Source organism: Euprymna scolopes, chromosome 19 (genome assembly GCF_053919585.1).
Source record: "Euprymna scolopes isolate OS-2025 chromosome 19, ASM5391958v1, whole genome shotgun sequence".
Lineage (NCBI taxonomy): Eukaryota > Metazoa > Mollusca > Cephalopoda > Sepiida > Sepiolidae > Euprymna > Euprymna scolopes.
Window position 1 is genome coordinate 19,318,977 of NC_136500.1, and position 23,485 is coordinate 19,342,461.

The following is a 23,485-nucleotide window of genomic DNA, read 5'->3' on the forward strand; positions in this document are numbered from 1 at the left end:
TTTGCACTTTCACCTAACAATTTAATGAAATAAAAGTAACATTATTTTTTTAAAGTTCATATTTCTTTCGGTATCAAACATCCATAAGTACAATACGTTCGTTTGTTTACAAAATAAAAAAAAGTTTATTTCCGCACCAAGGGGAGAGGTCATTGAATATTTAGGCTGTGAACTATAAGACTCAACGCACAAGGAGTACTTAATTTTAAAGTATAAAAATGTATCGAATAATAATTTTAAAGTTTTAATATTTCTTTTTAATGAGTGATTCATAATTGAAAAAAATATGCTAAAAACATTTATAGATTGTTTTTAGTATGTTTTTTTTTTGGGGGGGGGGTTACATTAAGGTTGTATAAAATGTATCAAAATATAATTTTAATTCATCAATGTAGTAATTTGAAAAACATGAAATATTTATGAAGAAACTTCTTTATATTTGAGTTTGATAAAGGGGTCGATAACTCGTCTCCATTGCCGACATGTTGCAATGCAGGAGTTCCATAAAAAAGAAACAACACTAAGTGTACATAAATTACGAGGAACGAATAACATAATGTTGATTTCTGATTTCAATATCAGAAGCCGTCATCAAATGGACTGTTCCTCGCTATAATTGTTTATGCCCAAGTTATTTTGTTTGTATTTTTGAAAAATATATAAACTGCTTATTTTTATTTTATTTTTACTTTTAGCATATCTTGCGTTTGGTAGCATTTATTTGTTGTATATTTTACTTTTTCATTTTGTTGTCTATAGTAATAAATGTTCGATAATTCTTATTTTTAAGGCATTAGTATCGACATCGAATATATGATAAAGAAACAAATAGAAGTAACTAATTAAAATAAAAGGAACTTGTTTGTAAATAAGGGAGATTTTTTAAATTTATTTCTGTCCAGTGTTCAACTTATAATAGGGGAGAAGAGGTGAATGAATTACCACACAGATGAAAAAAGTTATTTCTGACACCTGTGACGTAATAGCACGTTGGGAAATCTCAAAAACGAGATTCGCATTTAGGATCTATTTAAATTTGACAAACTTCTCATTATTTTCTGTAACACCGGTGACGTCGCAGTACATGACCTAACTTTTGGAAAACTCAAAACGAGGGTAAAATTTGAGACCAGATCGGTCGTCTAGCACCCTTTTTAATTCGACAAATTTCGCACGTTTTCCCATTTTAATATACTGTGAGATATTCATGCATGTTCTCGTTTTGTCATTTTTCTCATTAATCCATTACGTGCCATTTTTACCGGTGCCATTTTTACCTATTTATTCACTTGTGCCATTTTTACCTATTTATTCACTTGTGCCATTTTTACCTATTTATTCACTTGTGCCATTTTTACCTATTTATTCACTTGTGCCATTTTTACCGGTGCCATTTTTACCAGTGCCATTTTTACCAGTGCCATTTTTACCGGTGCCATTTTTACCGGTGCCATTTTTACCTAAATTCCCCTCTTTTACAAAGAGATTCGTTAATTTTTTTTTTTTTTTCATTTTAATTTAGGAGGCTAATAATGCTGTCAACACGAGCAGTTTACAAAAATATACTTTTATGTTTTATGTTGTTTTTTTTTTTTTTTTTTTAAGGGGGGAATTCAATTATAGAACTTATATAGTTTGTAGCAGGTGATTCTGCAGTTTAATTAACTGTTTTTCCGTAAGTAACGCGCCGACATTAACCGAGCAGAAGAGCCGTTTAATATGTCAAATATTATGTTCACATTAAGAGGGGCGGTGGAGGAGTGGGGTGTCTATATGATGTAAATACCTGTCATGGAAGGAAGATGTCATATTCTAAAAATCATGTAAATTGATCAAGTAGGTTTATTTTTAGCTAAGTAGGCATAAGTAAGCGAAAAGGAACTATTTTGCGTCACCATCTGTAACAAAACAAGATAGTCCACAATAATTCAAACTTGCAAGATCAGCCTCGAAATGCCACCGATTTTCTATTAATCGCTTTAAATCGGTTTAAAATGATTTTCGGGGTTGTATTAAAATCCACAGAGGTATGAAAAAGTTGTCAAAAAAACAAATATATAACAAATAAATGTTATCAAAGGCAAGATAAGTTATTTTTCTACCGAACTGGATAAGTTTTCAGTGTTTTTATTCAATGTAAAATTTTTATTCGTTCGAAAAACAATACCGAGCGTTACCGAAGAACAAGAAAAAATAGAAGTCTTTAAAGAACTTTCAATAAAGACTTCAAGAAAAATAAATAAAACAAAGTGGTGGAAGAAACCCACCCAATAAATGTTATCGTGACATTTATTGGGTGTATTTCCTACCCCTATTTTCTTCTTATTTCTTATTTTAAAGTGATTACCGAGATTTTAATGATGTAACGAGACATCGTGACTATTTTTTCTTGTTCTCGAATAGCGCTGAAAACTACTTATTTTTCGAACCGAATAAACATTTTACATTAAATAAAAACTTATTCAGCTAGAAAAGTAATTTATCTTGCCATTGATAACATTTATTTGTTGACATTTGTTTCGTACCTCTGTGGATTGTAATATAAACCCTGTTTTCTTTATAAAAATAAAACTACTCGAGTAATTTATGTGATTTTTAGAATATGTCATTTTCATTTCGTGACTGTTAAGTACATCATAAAGACATTTATTTACTTGATTTAGGTTGAAATTCTAAATCAGACCCCAAATTCATTCATACTTAATGAATAAGGGGGGAAACTCTTAATGTATATTTTCTTTCCAGCGTAATCCAATAGGCGGCGCTTCCGCTTCAATTATCGGACTTCCTGTGCGAAACGGGAAGTGCCACAACAGACTTTTGTGTTTTCAATCGCTTTTTTGATAATTCTTCTCAACTAAAATGGTTTGTATTCCATGCATCGTAATCCCATTTTGTCTGTGGGTATTTCACCGTTTCATCCGTCCGGTTTTGCTCAAAATTTGGAATCCGTGGGCAACTCAAAATAAGATTTCCGCTGGAGTTGCAACTGACAGGTTGCACCCATCATCCACGTCTTCCAAAACGAAAGTTATTAATGGAAAAATAAATACAGACACAAATAATCCAATCGTCGAATCCGAGAAGATTTCTACTGTCAACAGGACGAAGGTATGTCATTGAGACGTTTCTATTGATAAACAATGAAACTCGTATATCTTAAACAGAAAACACGAAAATATTCCTTGCGACTTTATTTAGGGGGGGGGGGGCATTTTCAACAACAAACCGAAAAAAAAATGATCCAAAGGCAAAATAAGTTTTTGTTAGTTTAACTTATTTTAAACGTTTATTTAGTTCGAAACACGAACAGTAACAGTGCCATGCCGAGCGCTTAACAACAAAATTACGGAAATCAGGTTGTCATATTTGGAAACTCGATAATTGTTTAAAAAAAAAAAAATGTAGATAGGCACACACCTCGCACCTGTAAGAGAGCTATTGCCTTTCGTAACCTTTGTCACTAAATAGGGTTTGCGGGTGATATGAGAAAAATAAGGCATTTAAAATGTTTCTTAGCTCAATCATTATTACATCGAGTCATTTCGAGTAAAAATTTAGGGTTTGTATTACTGTACACATAGATTCGAAAAAGGGTGCTGCTGCTGGTGCTTGCTATGTGTGTCAGAAATTTCGTGAAAATAGTGAATAATTCCACCCCATCTTTCCAAGCTTATAACTCATCGAAAAATGTAATTCAAGCCCCATTTTTTTTTTTTTCAATTAAAGGAGCAAGGACCAAGGTTTCATTAAAAAAAAAAAAAGTTTTTTTTTTTTTTTTTTTTTTTTTTTTAAGGTTTTAAACTTCGGACTTTACAGGTAAATTTCTAAACACTACTTTTTTTGTTTGTTTTAAATTTGAATATATTATTTATTGACCTTTTCTCTTCAATTTGTGATATATAACACTTTAGTGAGTAAATTAATTATTTACTTTTTAATAGACATTTCAGAATGGGAGGCGTGAATTATTCGACCCCCCCCCGTCTTTTCAAGCTTATAAATACTCGAAAAATGTAATTCAAGCCCTAATTTTTTTTTTCAATTAAAGCAGCAAGGACCAAGATTTTATTAAAAAAAAGAAGAAAAGAAAAAACAAATAACGTGGTTTTAAAAAAAAGGTTTTAAACTTCGAACTTTACAGGTAAATTTCTAAAAAACACTTTTTGTTTTGAATTTGAATATATTATTTATTGACCTTTTCTCTTCAATTTGTGATATATAAAACTTTGAGTAAATTATTTACTTTTTAATAGACACTTGAAAATGGGGGGGGTGAATTAAAAAAAAAAAAACGTTTGTCTAAAATATTATATTCGGTTTATTGGAAAGAGCATAAAATTTCACATTGACCCTGAAAATATCGTAAAAATAGAATCAATAGAAAAATTTTGATAGATTTTTAAAGTTTAAAAATTGAAAAATATTGAGTTCGTAAAATTCATTACTGATTTAAAAAAAAAATATATTTCTATTACTTTTAAAACAACTTTAATAGTTTATTTTGGAAGTATAATCCATAAAGAAAATAAACAACCCACTTTTAAAAGAGAGATTACGAGTTTTTTATATTTAATTCGCAGTTTCGTGTTAGGGGTGTCAAGAATTCCTACAAAAATTCTGATACACCTATGAATGCACTTCCGCGCTATTTTTAAATCGTATTTCCAAGTTTAATTAACGTTTTATATTTTTTTTTTTTTATTCAATTGTAAGGTTAAAGTACAAAATAGGTACCCCCCCCCCCTTTTTTTTTTTTTACAAGGGGGTCACCACTTATCAAGGCCCGGAAGCCACTCAGGGATAAGGGTTATTGCGTGTACAGTACGTTAGTGTGGAGATTTAATAAAGTGTCTACTTAAGGGGGCGGTTCATCAGGAATTTGTTACGTTGGACTTGAAAACATCCAGGTTGTAGTCAGGTGGGAAGCAGGCGGACGGAACAGAGTTCCACAGGCGTGCAGTTCTAAGAAAGAAGCTTTGTTCATGGAATCTACATTTCGATATAGGCACAGATAAAGAGTGGGAGAAATTTTTGACAGTGGTTTTAGCTAGACTAGTGTTTTTCGTAAAAGATTGGCGAGGGGGGGGGGCAGATATTGGAGCTCAGACGAGCACCTGCCATGGAAATAACGATAAAACAAAGATAGGCTTGCAACGTCTCTTCTGTGGGAGAGAGGTTGCAGGGTAGAGAAAAGGGCATCCCCCACTAAGCCACGAAGGCTATTTTGTACTCTGTCAAGGCAGTATAGGCTGTTTTTAGTAGCTCCTGCCCAGATATGGCAGCAGTATTCCATCCTTGGACGTATTTGGCTTTTATATAGATAGAGAATTGCATCAGTAGTGAGATATCTTCTGGAGTGGTAGAAGGATCCCACCATCTTTCCAGTGACTTTGGAAACCGACTTGATGTACGTGTTCCATTTCAGATCAGGAGTAAAGGTCAAACCCAGAAGCTTGTCAAAACATGGGGCTTCTCCTAGACGAGAGCCATCCATTTCAATTGACGCCAGATGGGGATCAGAGCGTTGATGATGTAAAGATAGGAGTTTGGTTTTAAATGTATTAAAGGTAACCAGCCACTTCTTCCCCCACTGAACCACGCGCTCAAGATCAGAGGAGAGAGAATCAGAGAGAACTTTGTCATTTACAGCCTTTGATATGTTGCCGTAGATGGTCATGCCATCAGCATAGATGTCAACGAATGATTTCAGTATGTGTTTAGGAAAATCATTGATGTAGATCAGGAAGAGAGTTGGGCCCATTCTGTTGCACTTTTAAAAAAAAATCATTGCAAATTTTATATCTATATCAATCATTAATTGCTAGATGAAAGATAATGTTCTTAAATTCCAACAAAATGTACATTACATAAAATAAATCCAAGGTAATTTTTTTGATTCAATTTAAATTAAATTTTTATACCTTACTTTGTAAAATTCATAAAAGTGCATTTTGAAGATAAATAAATTTCAAATTGAATCTTATACCTTTATTTTTAAAGCCTCTGGTAAAAACATTTTGTTTAACAATTTTCATGCCTTGGATGAAATGGTTTTTTAACTTGTATCTTTTTAAGATTATATTTAAAAACTCTCCTCTCTATTTCAGTTTGTATTTCACACCACCTCATTTTTGCAACCCCCTCTTTGTATTATTACAGGTCTGAATATTCTCTCTATTTCAGTTTGTATTTCTCCTCACACCACAACTCATTTTTTGCAACCTCCTCTTTGTAATACAGGTCTAAATAATGAGAAAATATGAATTTTTTTTTTTTTGTAACAAAAACTTTAAAATAACCTTTTGAGATTAAATTTTTTGAAACTTCTTTTAGAATAGAAAATCTTTAAAATTTAATAAGAAACATATTTCATATCGGTTTCATTAACAAATATTCAGTACATAACAAGAAAAATAGAGATGAAAATTTCAAAAGGATTGTATAACTGGTTACGGTCAATAGTAGTCCTCGCCAGTGAAAGTCTTTGTTATTCTATTATTATTTAAAAACATTTGTGTCCTGCTCTTTCGCGCGAGGACAAATAAATGTTAGAATTATTTGTCATTCTAAATTAGGTGCTGGTTTTGTAGGATGCTCAGATTTTAGCCGTATTTTCGCATTGCGAAAGACTAGCTCTGCTAGAAACTTTCAGTCGGTGTTGTACAAAAATAATCCCCCCTTTTATGGGTCGACAAATTTGTGTTCGTGTTGAATTATAATTTTAAAAAAGTGTGCTAATGCACTTACTGATCCACGCTATTTTTTAAATCGTATTTCCTGGTAAATTTTTAGTTTACCGACCCCTCGGCATTCACCTAATTTGTCAACTTTTATAGGTTTTCGGATATGTTGAACGAATATCGCATTTATTTTTGCGTAAATACGCAGTTATCCATATTTGAAGACATTCAGTATCCAACGTAATCCTTATCATTTTTACTGGCAGCCATCTTGTTTTTCAACAACGAAAAACGCCAAAAGAAGCTAAATATGTAAGTGGAATCCCCCATTCCCACCACAGGCATTGGCGCAAAAGAAAGTAATATTTATTGGAGGGGGATGTGGTAAATTCCAAGAAATCTTGAGCGAAAAGAAAGTACGTAAAGACCACAAATTAAAAACAGTATTTAGAGTAATATTGATTAAAGTAAATTAAATTTTGCTACAAACAGAATACCGACCACTATTTTTTTTTTATTTAAGGAATATTCGATGTTGCAGGCCACAAATCAGATAATCAAATCCGTCGCAAATTTATGGTTTGCATGGTATTAACCCCTATTAATTGATCTAAAAAAAAAAATAAAGTTTTCACAAGCAAAGCGTATTTTATGTTTTTCGTTCTTTTTGGGGGGAGGGGGGTAAAACTTGTGTTCTTTAACAGGTGCTTCTGTAAACCAGTTTTCTATGGAGGGGCGAGTGTGTTGTGGGGGCCGCCACAACACACCCGCCTCTGCCCCTCCATGGAAAAACGGTTAATTAAACTGCAGAAGCACCTGTTAAAGTATACAAGTTCTATATTTGAATACCCCCCCCCCCCCAAAAAAAAAAGAACGAAAAACAAAATATGGTTTTGTAAACAGCTCGTGAAAACTTACTGACAGCAATATTTTTACTGTGAAACCTTTATTTTATGAAAAATATTTCTTGTCATTTAAAATGTCCGTCATGTATTCATACACCTTGTGAAACGTCAAGTGACTACGCATGTGCGCGCATTTTAGTAAGAAAGTGAAAAAAATGAATATAATTAAGAAAGTGAAAAAATTAATGTAATTAAGAAAGTGAAAAAATTAATGTAATTAAGAAAGTGAAAAAAAGATTGTCCGTTTTTATATTGGGAAGCGGAAAAATATCCGGTGGGGTTGGGGGGTTATTTCGGCATTGAAGCTGAAAAATGTTTTGGGGACCATGTTTTGGCTGTTTTTGGCGTTTTTTCCTAAATGGGAAACAAGATGGCCGCCAGCAAAAACAATAGTGATTACGTTGGATAGCTAGTGAATGTCTTCAAATATGGATATCTGCACGTTTGCACAAAAAATAAATGCGATATTCGTTCTCAACGTACCCGAAAACCTGCAAGAGTCGACAAATTAGAGGTGAATGCCGAGGAGTCGGTAAACTAAAAAAAATACCCCAAGGGTAATTAAAGTTTTATGATGTTTTTTGGTACTCGCTTATTGATCCCTGCTGAAATAATGTTATTATTTAAAAAGCCATTCTTAACATGAGAAGGGTGTTTTGTACCTATTCTGTGCTTTAACCTTACAATTGAATATAAAAACAAAACTTTAATTTGGAAATACGATTTTAAAAAAATTGTAAGGTTAAAGTACAGAATAGGTACAAAACACCCTCCCCATGTTAAGAATGGCTCTTCAAATAACGTTATTTCAACACTGATCAATAAGAGTACCAAAAAAAAGTTTTCATCTCATTAGTAATTAGATGAAATATTTTTCATAAAATAAAAATGTCTTCACCTCATTTAATAGTAAAAAAAAAAAGTTTTCATCTCATTAGTAATTAGATGAAATATTTTTCATAAAATAAAAATGCCTTCACCTCATTTAATAGTAAAAAAAAAAAGTTTTCATCTCATTAGTAATTAGATGAAATATTTTTCATAAAATAAAAATGTCTTCACCTCATTTAATAGTAAAAAAAAAAAGTTTTCATCTCATTAGTAATTAGATGAAATATTTTTCATAAAATAAAAATGTCTTCACCTCATTTAATAGTAAAAAAAAAAAGTTTTCATCTCATTAGTAATTAGATGAAATATTTTTCATAAAATAAAAATGTCTTCACCTCATTTAATAGTAAAAAAAAAAAGTTTTCATCTCATTAGTAATTAGATGAAATATTTTTCATAAAATAAAAATGTCTTCACCTCATTTAATAGTAAAAAAAAAAAGTTTTCATCTCATTAGTAATTAGATGAAATATTTTTCATAAAATAAAAATGCCTTCACCTCATTTAATAGTAAAAAAAAAAAGTTTTCATCTCATTAGTAATTAGATGAAATATTTTTCATAAAATAAAAATGTCTTCACCTCATTTAATAGTAAAAAAAAAAAGTTTTCATCTCATTAGTAATTAGATGAAATATTTTTCATAAAATAAAAATGTCTTCACCTCATTTAATAGTAAAAAAAAAAAGTTTTCATCTCATTAGTAATTAGATGAAATATTTTTCATAAAATAAAAATGTCTTCACCTCATTTAATAGTAAAAAAAAAAAGTTTTCATCTCATTAGTAATTAGATGAAATATTTTTCATAAAATAAAAATGTCTTCACCTCATTTAATAGTAAAAAAAAAAAGTTTTCATCTCATTAGTAATTAGATGAAATATTTTTCATAAAATAAAAATGTCTTCATTTAATAGTAAAAAAAAAAAGTTTTCATCTCATTAGTAATTAGATGAAATATTTTTCATAAAATAAAAATGTCTTCACCTCATTTAATAGTAAAAAAAAAAAGTTTTCATCTCATTAGTAATTAGATGAAATATTTTTCATAAAATAAAAATGTCTTCACCTCATTTAATAGTAAAAAAAAAAAGTTTTCATCTCATTAGTAATTAGATGAAATATTTTTCATAAAATAAAAATGTCTTCATTTAATAGTAAAAAAAAAAAGTTTTCATCTCATTAGTAATTAGATGAAATATTTTTCATAAAATAAAAATGTCTTCACCTCATTTAATAGTAAAAAAAAAAAGTTTTCATCTCATTAGTAATTAGATGAAATATTTTTCATAAAATAAAAATGTCTTCACCTCATTTAATAGTAAAAAAAAAAAGTTTTCATCTCATTAGTAATTAGATGAAATATTTTTCATAAAATAAAAATGTCTTCACCTCATTTAATAGTAAAAAAAAAAAGTTTTCATCTCATTAGTAATTAGATGAAATATTTTTCATAAAATAAAAATGTCTTCACCTCATTTAATAGTAAAAAAAAAAGTTTTCATCTCATTAGTAATTAGATGAAATATTTTTCATAAAATAAAAATGTCTTCACCTCATTTAATAGTAAAAAAAAAAAGTTTTCATCTCATTAGTAATTAGATGAAATATTTTTCATAAAATAAAAATGTCTTCACCTCATTTAATAGTAAAAAAAAAAAGTTTTCATCTCATTAGTAATTAGATGAAATATTTTTCATAAAATAAAAATGTCTTCACCTCATTTAATAGTAAAAAAAAAAAGTTTTCATCTCATTAGTAATTAGATGAAATATTTTTCATAAAATAAAAATGTCTTCACCTCATTTAATAGTAAAAAAAAAAAGTTTTCATCTCATTAGTAATTAGATGAAATATTTTTCATAAAATAAAAATGTCTTCACCTCATTTAATAGTAAAAAAAAAAAGTTTTCATCTCATTAGTAATTAGATGAAATATTTTTCATAAAATAAAAATGTCTTCATTTAATAGTAAAAAAAAAAAGTTTTCATCTCATTAGTAATTAGATGAAATATTTTTCATAAAATAAAAATGTCTTCACTTCATTTAATAGTAAAAAAAAAAAGTTTTCATCTCATTAGTAATTAGATGAAATATTTTTCATAAAATAAAAATGTCTTCACCTCATTTAATAGTAAAAAAAAAAGTTTTCATCTCATTAGTAATTAGATGAAATATTTTTCATAAAATAAAAATGTCTTCACCTCATTTAATAGTAAAAAAAAAAGTTTTCATCTCATTAGTAATTAGATGAAATATTTTTCATAAAATAAAAATGTCTTCACCTCATTTAATAGTAAAAAAAAAAAGTTTTCATCTCATTAGTAATTAGATGAAATATTTTTCATAAAATAAAAATGTCTTCACCTCATTTAATAGTAAAAAAAAAAAGTTTTCATCTCATTAGTAATTAGATGAAATATTTTTCATAAAATAAAAATGTCTTCACCTCATTTAATAGTAAAAAAAAAAAGTTTTCATCTCATTAGTAATTAGATGAAATATTGTTCATAAAATAAAAATGTCTTCATTTAATAGTAAAAAAAAAAAGTTTTCATCTCATTAGTAATTAGATGAAATATTTTTCATAAAATAAAAATGTCTTCACTTCATTTAATAGTAAAAAAAAAAAGTTTTCATCTCATTAGTAATTAGATGAAATATTTTTCATAAAATAAAAATGTCTTCACCTCATTTAATAGTAAAAAAAAAAAGTTTTCATCTCATTAGTAATTAGATGAAATATTTTTCATAAAATAAAAATGTCTTCACCTCATTTAATAGTAAAAAAAAAAGTTTTCATCTCATTAGTAATTAGATGAAATATTTTTCATAAAATAAAAATGTCTTCACCTCATTTAATAGTAAAAAAAAAAAGTTTTCATCTCATTAGTAATTAGATGAAATATTTTTCATAAAATAAAAATGTCTTCACCTCATTTAATAGTAAAAAAAAAAAGTTTTCATCTCATTAGTAATTAGATGAAATATTTTTCATAAAATAAAAATGCCTTCACCTCATTTAATAGTAAAAAAAAAAAGTTTTCATCTCATTAGTAATTAGATGAAATATTTTTCATAAAATAAAAATGTCTTCATTTAATAGTAAAAAAAAAAAGTTTTCATCTCATTAGTAATTAGATGAAATATTTTTCATAAAATAAAAATGTCTTCACTTCATTTAATAGTAAAAAAAAAAGTCAATAAATGTTCAAGCGGTTTACAAAAACATTTTTGTTTTTCGTTCCTTTTTTTTTTTTTTTTTTTTTTCTTAAGGGTGGGTATTCAATTATAGAACTTATATAGTTTTTTAACAGGTGATGATGCACTGCTGCTACAGGTTAATTTATCGTATTTCCGTAAGTAACGCGGAGGTGGGCAAAGGGCGCAGTCGCCACACCAACTCCACCGCCCCCTCCCCTATGTGAACAAAATTGTGAAAATTTCTGTTCGGTTTCTTGCAATTTTAACAAAGTTGCGGAAATCAATTCTTCTGCTCGGTGACAGCGCATTACTTACGGAAAAACGGTAAATTAAACTGCAGAAGCACCTGTTAAAAAACGATAAAAGTTCTATAATTCAACATCTCTTCCCTGCAACCTCTCACAGAAGCGATGTTGCGAGTTTGTCTCTGCTGTATCATTATTTTCATGGAACGTGTTCGACTGAGCTTCAATCTATGGTCCCCCCTCGCCAAACTTTCACAAGAAAGAAACACTAGGTGTATCAGAATTTTTGTAGGAATTTTTGACACCCCTAACACGAAACTGCGAATAAAATATAAAAAACTCGTAATTTCTCTTTTAAAAGTGGGTTGTTTATTTTCTTTATGGATTATACTTCCAAAATAAACTATTAAAGTTGTTTTAAAAGTAATAGAAATATTTTTTTTTATTTTTTAAAAAACAGTAATGAATTTTACGAACTCAATATTTTTCAATTTTTAAACTTTAAAAATCTATCAAAATTTTTCTATTGATTCTATTTTTACGATATTTTCAGGGTCAATGTGAAATTTTATGCTCTTTCGAATAAACCGAATATAATATTTTAGACAAACGTTTTTTTTTAAATTCACGCCCCCCCCCCATTTTCAAGTGTCTATTAAAAAGTAAATAATCAATTTACTTACCAAAGTTTTATATATCACAAATTGAAGAGAAAAGGTCAATAATAATATATTCAAATTTAAAACAAAAAAAGTAGTGTTTTTTAGAAATTTACCTGTAAAGTTCGAAGTTTAAAACCTTTTTTAAAAAAAAAAACTTTTTTTTTTTTTTTTTTTTTTTTTTAATGAAACCTTGGTCCTTGCTCCTTTTAATTGAGAAAAAAAAAAAAAATTAGGGCTTGAATTACATTTTTCGAGGAGTTATAATTTTGGAAAGATGGGGTGGAATTATTCACTATTTTTCACGAAATTTCTGACACACCCAAAGAAACACTCATCTAGTTGAAAACACTATCAACAATTCCCCCCACTCTTTATCTATGCCTAAACCTAAACGTAGATTCCATGAACAAAGCTTCTTTCTTAGAACTGCACCCCTCTGGAATTGTCTTCATTTTCCTACTTTCCAGCTGACTACAATATGGTTGTCTTCAAGTCTAACGTAAACAAGTTCTTGATGAGCCGTTGCACTTGTTAACAAATTTACCGAATTTCGATTACTATATTGTCCAATTTCTACTGTACACTCTTTAACCTTATCCTCGCGTGGTCTCTTGGACTTGATAAGTGGTGACGCCTATGTAAAAAAAAAATCATAAAATAAAAATTACTAAAAACATTAAGAAAAAAAAAAATTTGTAAGTCGAATTAGCGTTTCAACATTTGAACAACGCTCGGCTGACACCGATGATTGCCGGTTTCGCCCAATCCAGGCTTGACGGGAAATCATGAGAATTCAGGTCAAATTATGCAAGAGTACCAAAAAGATTATATTGTATGTGTCCATTTTGAACTGAAGATCTTCGGAAAAAAACATTTCACTTCATTTGATCGAGTAGTTTCTTTTTTTGTTTTTTTTACAGCGGAAAAACACGTTTTTGTGACAGCACGTTGAAGGCAGACGTCTAGGATTTTTAAAAATTTTTGTTTGGATTTTAGAAACGCCACAGGGAGATAACTGAATTTAAAACGCCAACACTCCCTTTCCATCTTTTAATACTAGCTTTTCTTCCTAAAAATCGAACCTTTTACTCCGTATCATAACAAATTGTTTTTTCGCTGTAAAACAAAAACTATTTGATGAAATTAAGTGAAATTTATTTTCGGAGAACTTCATTCCATAACGGATAGGTACAATTTATTATTTTTTTTTCGATATTTTCATTTTTTTAATGTCTTGATTAAACTGTACAAATACCAAAAACTCTTATCAGAACAAGGATAAAAAAGTAAAAAAACAAACTCACCTTTCATCAAACAAAAAAACCCCGTAAATGTTTTAAATAAAACAACACACTCCATTTTAAAAACTAAATTAACAGAACAAGTATAATAAAAAAAAAACTTAAAAAACACGATACTAGTGCATAATTTGAACCAGACATAACTCAACGTTTGATCGGCGTTGCTCGGAACACGACGTTAAACGCAGAGCTTCGTCGATTATGAAAGCGTAACAAACGCTGCAATAAATAAATTAATAATAAAATAAAATTTTAAAAAAATGGGTAAACATTCAGATTATTTAATTTTTTTTTTTTTTAGAGGTAATCGGGATCACTGACAACGAATCTGATAATCAAACCCGGGGCAAATTTACCATTTGCATTGTATTAACCCCTGAACCCACGAACTACTTTCCGGCATTTTACAGTTTCCGTTTACTCTATACGCGCGCACGGGGCAGCATAAACGACAGTTGTTGAATGTGCCTTCACGTAAAGAACTGCTTTTTCACATCATGGCGTACAAATCTTTTGTGGAACATTTAAACTTATACGTAAAAGAAAAGCACACCAAGTGGGTGGGGTAATATCGGAAAGGCTTTTTTGTCTTACGTAGTTTTTAATGCAGTTTACAAAAACATAAGCACCAAAAAATTTTGTTTTTTTGTTGCGGGAGGGGTATTGAATTATAGAACTTGTGTACTTCTGCAGTTTAATTAACCGTTTTACCGATTAGTGCACCATTTAACATTTTTCGGAGATTTTACTGTTTTACATTCGGGAAGTTGTGGTGGTGTTGGGCGCGCGCGGAAAAACGGTTAATTAAACTGCAGGAGCACCTGTTAAGCCACACAAGTTCTATAATTTTTTGTAAACCGCATTAAAACTACGTAAGACAAAAAAAAGTCTTTCCAAAATTCCCCCCCCCCACTTGGTGTGCTTTTCTTCTTTTTCGTATAAATTTAAATATTCCACAAAAGATTTTTACACCATGTGAAAAGGCAGTTCTCTACGTGAAGGCACATTCAACAATCGTCGTTTATGTTGCCACGCGCGTAGCGTAAACGGAAGCTGTAAAATGGCGGAAAGTAGTTTGCGGGTTCAGGGGTTAATACCATGCAAACGGTAAATTTGCCCCGGGTTTGATTATCAGATTCGTTCTAAGCGACCTTGGTTACTCCTAAAAAAAACAAATTAGAGTGGTCGGTGTTCTGTTGTAAATAATCTGCATATTTACCAAAAAATGTAAACATAATAATTTTAACAGAAGAAATAAACAAAGCAAAAAAATAAAACAAGAAACAACGACCTACAAGTTAAAAGAAAATTTTTTTTTTGTATTATAAACTTTTTACTGTAATCTTTTTTCCAACGAAAAACTTCAAAACAAAACAGATAAGCAAAGTTTTTTTTTTTTTTTTGTTAATGATGGTTTTTAACATGCGAAGGGGTGTCTATCCAGAAAGCCGTTCTTAACATGGAGAGGGGGTGTTTATTCCGAAAGCCGTTCTTAACATGGAGAGGGGGTGTTTATTCCGAAAGCCGTTCTTAACATGGGGAGGTTGGGGTGCATATCTCTACCTACATCCATTCTTCTCGGATCTTCTCTTGGCGATGATGCACGTGCTCGTCTCGCCATAGAAAACAGTTTTTTTTGTTTTTTTTCTTGACAATATAAGACCGCTTGTTCCGGCGTCATCAAATATTTTTCCAAACTGGAGATATTCATTTTTTTTTTTTTTTTTTTTTTTTTTTTTTTTTTTCAGAAAATAGCTGTTCAGGTGTGTGCTGTTTAATGAATTTAATGATTTTTATTTCCCTCCAATTTTTGTTTCGAAAAGTTTGTCTACTACTTTGCAACGCATTGATTGGCTGATCGACATCTTACGTCACATTACGATCAAACTCGAACGTATGATGTCATTTTTCGTGCAAAGCCGAGCGGATGTTGAGTTACGTCTGGTTCAAATTATGCTTATGCACAAGTACCAAAAATCGAAGAAATTCATTTTTCATCCAGAAAATAAAACCAGTTAAAAAAAAAACTTGGGTTTGTATTACTGTACACATAGATTTGAAAAAGTTGTCAAACAAATGTATAACAAATAAATGTTATCAAAGGCAAGATAAGTTACTTTTCTACCAAACTGGATATAATTTTTGTTTTTTTATTCAATGTAACATGTTTATTCAGTTCGGAAAGCATACAGTGTTTACCGATGTATTGGAAAATTCAAAATGGCGCCCGACTCTCTCTTTAACACGGTAAGTTCGGGAAAAGGTGTTATAAATAATAAACTCGGCAAAATAGTTAGAAATTCGCTCAATATATGTTACCATGACATAAGTTATATATTCGGTGATTTTTTAATAGTATTTTGTCTAAAACACCGGGTCCACATTCCCTGTGAAGTACCGAAAAATTTAGTTTTAACACTTTTTGTGTTCATGAAACAACAAAAGGCATTTATACAGTATGCGGACGGCGGCCATCTTTTCTTGGTGCGTTTTACTAAACTGTCGCCGGGTGCCGCTTCTAGGTCAAAAACATTTAAATTATTTGATTAAAAAAAAAAAAAGTTTCATTTAAATTATTTATTTGTTCGGAAAGAAAAAAAGAAGCTATTTATGTTGCAATAATCCAATGTTTTTATTACAAAATTGTTTTATTAAAATTATATTTTCTTATGCAGACTTTTAAATAAACGTTTTTACAATTATATATTGGTGCGTTTTTGTACAATAAATGTTTTGGTTTTCAAATATTTTTCTGTTTGGGAAAAAAAATCTTGTTACTTATTTTCCGCGTTATTTGACAAAGAAAAAATTGGAGTTATCGCCCCCTAACAATAGCTGCAGTATGTAGATTACACAAGTGCCTCCAAAATGATTTTTAAACGATACCTTCCCCTACCCATGTTAAGAATGGTTTTCAAAATGTTATTTCAGTGCGGTATCAAAAATACATAAGTACCGTGTTGTCTTTTTTGTTTCGTAATAACACAAGAATTGTTTAAACTAAATTAATTCTTTTAAATAAAATAATTGCTTTTTTTTTTTTGATAATACGTGTTTTCTTTATTTTTGTTTCATAATAATAACACAAAAAAAAGTGTTAAAACTAGAGTATTTATTTTTTTAAATAAATACATGGTTTCATTTTTCGTGCCTTGACTCCGTGATAAAGTCGTATGTTTTTTTTGTTAAACAAGAGTTTAAAAATAATTTTTAAAAAATATTATGGGTCTAGAGTTGTAAGCCATGTTTAGTTTCAGAACAGTTTCCGATGGTTAGTTGTTCTATACAAGTCCTGAAGTTGATTGGTTCTCAGTAGACAGTTCTTGAGTTGGAAGTCACAGAGCAAAAGATTCTTCCCGCGTTGACACGAAGAAAACACATTCAAAGTTGCTACAGAAAAGGTTTAATTTTTATGGAGCAATCAAACAAGATGGGCGCGATTTTTCAGCTGCTAACACGATTAAAGTTTTTTGTTTTTCTTAATTCAATATTTAGGTAATTTCGACTGCATAATTTGGAAGCTAACATTGTAATTTATTAGAATTGACAAAAAAACAGTAGAAACTATTTCTTTTGTTTTATCTGAAAACAACTACAAAATTTCGTTCTGATAGTGTAGAAGCGCCCAAATTTCTACTTTTTAAATGAAAGATTTTGGTCTCGTGCCAAAAGACCCATCATAAAATTGATGGGAACCAGAAATGATAGTCCACCTTCATCTCGTGGAGTTTTTGTTTTGGTGGAGAAGGGAAAAGACAGAAGTATTCCCGCATGTCATTCTGGGAATCGGAGAGGTTATTTTTTTATTTGGTTATTTAACATTTTGTTATTACAGTTTATTTATTTTTTACTAGTTGCATTATTTCATTGTTCTAATAACTTTTCTTTGTGTGTGTATGTATGTGTGCGTGTGTGTGTGTATATATATATGTGGCTCATTCCATGTTAAATCGACAAGGGGTAAAACCATGTCCGACACAGATTTTTTTCAAATTTGCTACACTTATAGATCTCCATGAAAGGAATTGAATGACACTTGTTAAACATCTCAAAGTCAAGGGGTTCCTGAGATATGACCTTGACCTTTTACAAAAATGTGAATTTTTATGAAGAAGTGACCAATTTTATAAGACGATATCTCTATTGTTTATGGGCCTACAAAATTCATTCATATATCATTTTAAAGTACTTGGATAGATCTATAAATTTATCTGGGAATATTTTTTCAAGATCAAATTAAAAAAGTTTACCCTAACTTTTAACCTGAATTATCTCAAAAACCGTTCTTTCAATTTCTTTTAAATTTTGACAAGATTTGTCTATCTTATGACAGTATATATTCCAAATTTCGTGATGGGCCTTTCAGTAGAACTATCGTTACAAGCGTTTTAAAGAAGTGGGCAAATTCAAAATGGCGGAACATAGTACCTGCGACTTCATACAAAACATTTTGATATTTCTCAATATGGTCAAGTTTGATATCTTTTGCAAAGCTATTTTGATGCTGATTAATATTTACATAAAGACCCTAGTCAAAAAGTAAAAAAAAAAAAAAAAAAAGATTTGTTGATGAAACTGAATTTTATTCATTTGTTTTATTTTATTTTTATTTTTTTTATGCAACACAGATTTTGTTATGAAAAATAGTTACATAATTAGTGTTGAGGCAGTTAATCAGAATCTAGAACTTTAGGTATCGGAATCAGAAAACTTATATGTGACAAACCAATGAAAAGTAGTATTTCAAACTTATGTGACAAAACGATTCCAAAAAATGTTAAACATTTCTTTTGCTTGTATTAGAAGATAATATGTAGAACATTTATTTTTAAGCTAATAATGAAAATAAAAGCTAAGAACATAAAAATATGATGTGGATTTATTTTAGCTGTGTGAAAAAACCCATAAAATATGACCTTTTTCTTGCCCAGTCCTTCAACATTAACAAATCTGACAAGAAAGTGCTAAAAGATATTAAAATACTTTGGTTTTTCAGTAAGTGAAACTTTTATTACCTCTATGTTAAACATCTTTTAATTTTTGAAGTCTCCATCTCTTTACTTGAGACCACTGCCTGTTATAAAAATAAGTTCTCAATATATGTAGTAGAGGGATTGGTGAAGATAAAAAGCAATAAAAATTATAAAAAAAAAATATTAAAATTGTTTTGCCAGTTGAGTTTGACTTGGAACAGATAAGACATGAAAATTCATGCTACAAGATTGACATTTTGCCAGTCACCATAAAAATGTAAGTTCTATTTTCATTAATTTTATGTAGAATTTTAGTAGATATTTTTATGAAAATGGTGAACCTGTAGGAGCGTCACTCATACTAAAAATATGTTTCTGTTCGGTTTCTTGCTATTTTTCAGTGGATTATTATTGAATGGACACTTATATGCAAGATTATTAAAGAAAAAATTAAAAGTTAATATTTCGACATTTGTAAGCGGTGCTCACTTTTTAGTTACAATATTATAGTAAATCGATACCTATTTTGTAAACACGGAAATGAATTTGTTTCTTTTGCCTATTTTTTGTACTTATGTATTTTAGGTACTGTGCTGAAATAACGTTATTTCGAAAGCCATTCTTAACATGGAGAAGGGAGGGTGTTCTGTAGGGACCCCCAAACGTTTGTGAAGAATTTTGTACATGATCCCGTGACGTCAGACTTGTTTACTTTACGAAATATGGAACGGCAGAAGCGACTTAATGTTTTTTTAAAAACCTTTGTTTATCTTCTTCAAACGGCAACTTTGTTATAATTTTGTTAGGTTTTAAGTTTTACACAGTTTAATGATTAGTAATATTATAAACATTTATAGATTAACTATAAAATACGGTTTTACTAAATATTTACGACAGTTCCTTTGGTTAATTATGGATGTCCATATTTTATTTGGTAAAAAGGGACAAACTAGAAACCGTCGTGATCTTTGAAATAGTTTATTTTTCGCACAATAATATTTTTCAATCATCTTTAATCTGGCGATGAAATAGATGGCAAGAGTCGTGTTCATATTATAACTTAATATTAAAATAAAATTTAAACAGTTTTTTTTTTTGTTTTTTTTTTTTAAATCTATGTTGTAACGGAACATTTTGAAATAATGGAGTTTTAATCTTTTAAAAATGAACTTTTAAAAATTAATTAACTTTTAGGAAGTTTTTTTTTTCTTTGCGATTCAACAGGAGAAAAAACGTTATTTTAAAAAAGGATATAATAATAATATTAAATTTTTATTAATTTTTTAATTCTAAATTCAATGTAAGTTTTTGTCCAGATTGTGCATTTAAAATGTAAAAAAAATAAATATTTTGTATTTATTAGAACTCTTTGAAAAAAAAATATGGAGGTGGGGGACACACACCAAAAAATATATCTCCTCATATATTTTACGGAAAATTCATTGTATATATATATATAATATATATATAATTTCATTCTAAAATGGATAAGTATCGAAAACTTCAGGAAAATCGGACCATTAGTTGATTCTTGCTAGATTTATTAAACATGGGTGTGTTTCACGTTCGGAATGCTTACTACATGGGAACTTTGTTTTAAAGCGTTATTTATGTAAACATGAGTTTTCGTCTCGCATTTTTATTAATTACATATGCTGGAAAAAAAAAATGGAAAAATTATTACTTGTTTATTATGCCCTTTTTTTTAAATGGTACAAAAGTTATATTTATAATATTATAATAAAGTTACATCGTGTTACATATAGGGGGTTAATTCTGTGGCAAACTTTGGAGGTGCCTAGTGTTTTGTAACTATTCTGTGCTTCCACCTGAGAATTTAATAAAAAAAGATATGAAACTTGAATTTAACCTAAACACACTATTAAAAAATAGCGTGTTACCAAAAATACATAAGCACTTTTTTTTCTCCTATTTTGTAAATACGGAAGTAGGGTTTTTTCGTGTGTGCTGAAAACGAATATCACATTTAAATTTCCGTAGTAGTTTTCCGGATATTAGTTGTAAGTCTTTGTTATAAGTGATGGTCATTGTTGTATATGCAAGCACACACATTTTTGCCGGCAAAAATATTTTCAAATTAGGACTAATAAAGGTCCGAGGATCAACCCCTTATGTACACCTGCATTTATATCATATGGTTTAGATGTATAATTGTCAACGACAATCTGGGTTCCTCTCTTATTTGAGAAGGATTTGGTTATTTTAAGTATTCATCCAGTGACCTGATTTTCCTGAGAAAACCATCATGCCATATGCTATCAAAATCCTTAGATATATCTAGGGCTACCGCCCTACCCTACCCTGCTTTATCCAGTGTATGGCTCAGAGATTACAGTTAGGATATCAGCTGTAGACCGGGCTTGTCTAAATCCATATTGTTGGTTGGTCAGAAGTTTAGCATCTGTGAGGTGGTGAACTAGAGCTTCGTTGATTATGGACTCAAATATTTTGGGGAAAAGAAAGGGCTAGTGGGGCGATAATTTAATGGGTCAGTTCTTTTGGCAGTCAGAGAAGGAAGATTCTTTGTTGTAAAGTAGAGAACTGTAACAAATCAAGCAGAGCATTGTTTTAATAGCACAGCCTGGATGAGGTCGGGTTCACATGCTTTTGAGGTGCCTACATTTTTGATGATTAAAAATTACATTTTTGCGATCTTTTTTCACTTGCAGCAAACTTCTCTTGCATTTACTTCAGATTCGATCGGACATTTTTATGGACAGTGAAACTAAGTTACAATCACTGAATGAATCACAGTTATTGGTGAATCGTCAAACGACAAAAACTTGAAAAACATACCAATTATAAAAAGAAAAAAATAGAAAAGGTTACAGGAGCAATATCTGATAGAATCGGTATAATTTCAAACATTTCTCATGAAGAATCAACAAGTGCAAAGCAACAAAACTTTGAAAGAGAAATTATTACTCAGTTGATTCTGACTGTACTTCCAAAAAGCTGGAGTTTAAGCAAAATACAAACAGAATTTGGCACTACCTTGTACATGGCGAGACAAGCAAAAAAAACTTGTGAATAAGGAAGGAATTCACTAAGGAAGCCAAATACACAAAAAACTTGATATAAGATACAATAAAGTAAAGCAGTTTTACAAAAGTGAAGAAGTATGAGGGGCATGCAATAAGTAATGCCCCTGACTCACTTCCCATAGCAGTAGAGCAACGAAACTTGGCACAGTTGTTAGTCTTTCTCTACATAGGAACCACCCAGAGTTATGCATTCCTCCCATTGTTTGATGCAGCTCTGGAGACCGTTTTTGTAGAACACCCCAGGTTGGTCCTCCAAGCACGACGTGACTTCAGAAATCAAGGCTGCATCATCTGGGAAATGCTTTCCTTTCAAAAACAACTTCATGGCTGGGAAGAGGTGAAAGTCAGAGGGTGCAAGATCAGGAGAGTAGGGAGGATGGGGAAGGATTTCATAACCACATGCCCGTGCTTCTGATCTGGCAACATGCAAGTTGTGGATCGGAGCGTTGTCCTGCAGGAGGAGGGTACCTTTGCTGATCTTGCCCCGCCTCTTGATTTTGATAGCTTCCCTTAATTTCCTCAAAAGTGAAGCATAATAGGCTCCTGAAATTGTGGTACCCTTTGCTAGGAAATCTGTCATCACTACTCCGTCCTGGTCCCAGAAGACTGTGAGCATGACCTTGCCAGCAGAGGGCTGCACCCTTGCCTTCTTTGGAGGTGGTGAGTCCAAGTGCTTCGACTGCATTGACTGGGCTTTGGTCTCTGGATCATAGTGATAGACCCAGGTTTTATCCTGTGTAATCAGTCTTTTAAAAAACTTTGACTCCTTTTCTTGGCACATCTCCAAATTCATCCTCGAGCACTCAACGCGTTCTCCCTTCTGGAATGGTGTGAGCAACCTGGGAATCCATCTGACAGACACCTTATGCATATGCAAATGGTCATGAATGATAGTTTCCACAGACCCTGTACTAATCTTGACATCTTGGGCTATTTGGCAAATAGTAATGTGCCAATCTTCCAAAATGGCAGCCTCAACTTGATGGACAGATGCCTCATCAATGGCAGAGGGGGGGGGGGGGACCAGGTCTGGGATGCTGTTTCCACAGACTTCTGGCCATGTTTGAATTCACGATCGTATAGTAGTTGTTCGCCCTTATAACTGGATGTCAGGTGGTTCACGCTCTCTATTTCTGTATGACAGAACCTGCATTTGTGTTCATTGCTGAGACCACCCTTCTTCTTAAAAGTATTAGTCATGAAGCCTTGATTTTGGGCAACCATTTTAATTCTCTCCTGATCACAGTTGAGTGGTCCTCTTAACCAGACTACAGAGCCTTCTTTATGTATTCTGGGTCAAATCATGCTGTTGTGTGCATAATGATAATGTATCCTCTACAAATGATTTACATGTCAAGGGTGCAGTTTATCACCTATAGTGTTGTACCACCTTAAGAACAGGTAAATATACCCGCAGAAGATTTCTGATAAAAGACAAGATGCTAAAGAAGCAAGAAAACTTGAACAAGATGGATATAATGCCTTTAAAATTTCAATAAGATGTCTTGAGGATAAGGAGCAATTGACATCAGTAGATTTAGTAAAAAAATTATAGG

At 30.6% G+C, this 23,485-nt stretch overlaps 1 protein-coding gene across 1 annotated transcript in view; it reads left to right on the forward strand.

Annotated features, from left to right (window-relative positions):
• Window positions 1–2,772: 2,772 nt before the first annotated feature.
• The window catches only part of LOC145303462 (UPF0729 protein C18orf32 homolog), a 40,781-nt gene continuing 20,068 nt past the window's right edge, over window positions 2,773–23,485 (forward strand). The window contains exon 1 of the mRNA XM_080144800.1: window positions 2,773–3,111. Within this exon, the coding sequence (XP_080000926.1) occupies window positions 2,863–3,111 (249 nt within the window). The 5' untranslated portion in view covers window positions 2,773–2,862. The remainder of the gene's footprint in view (window positions 3,112–23,485) is intronic.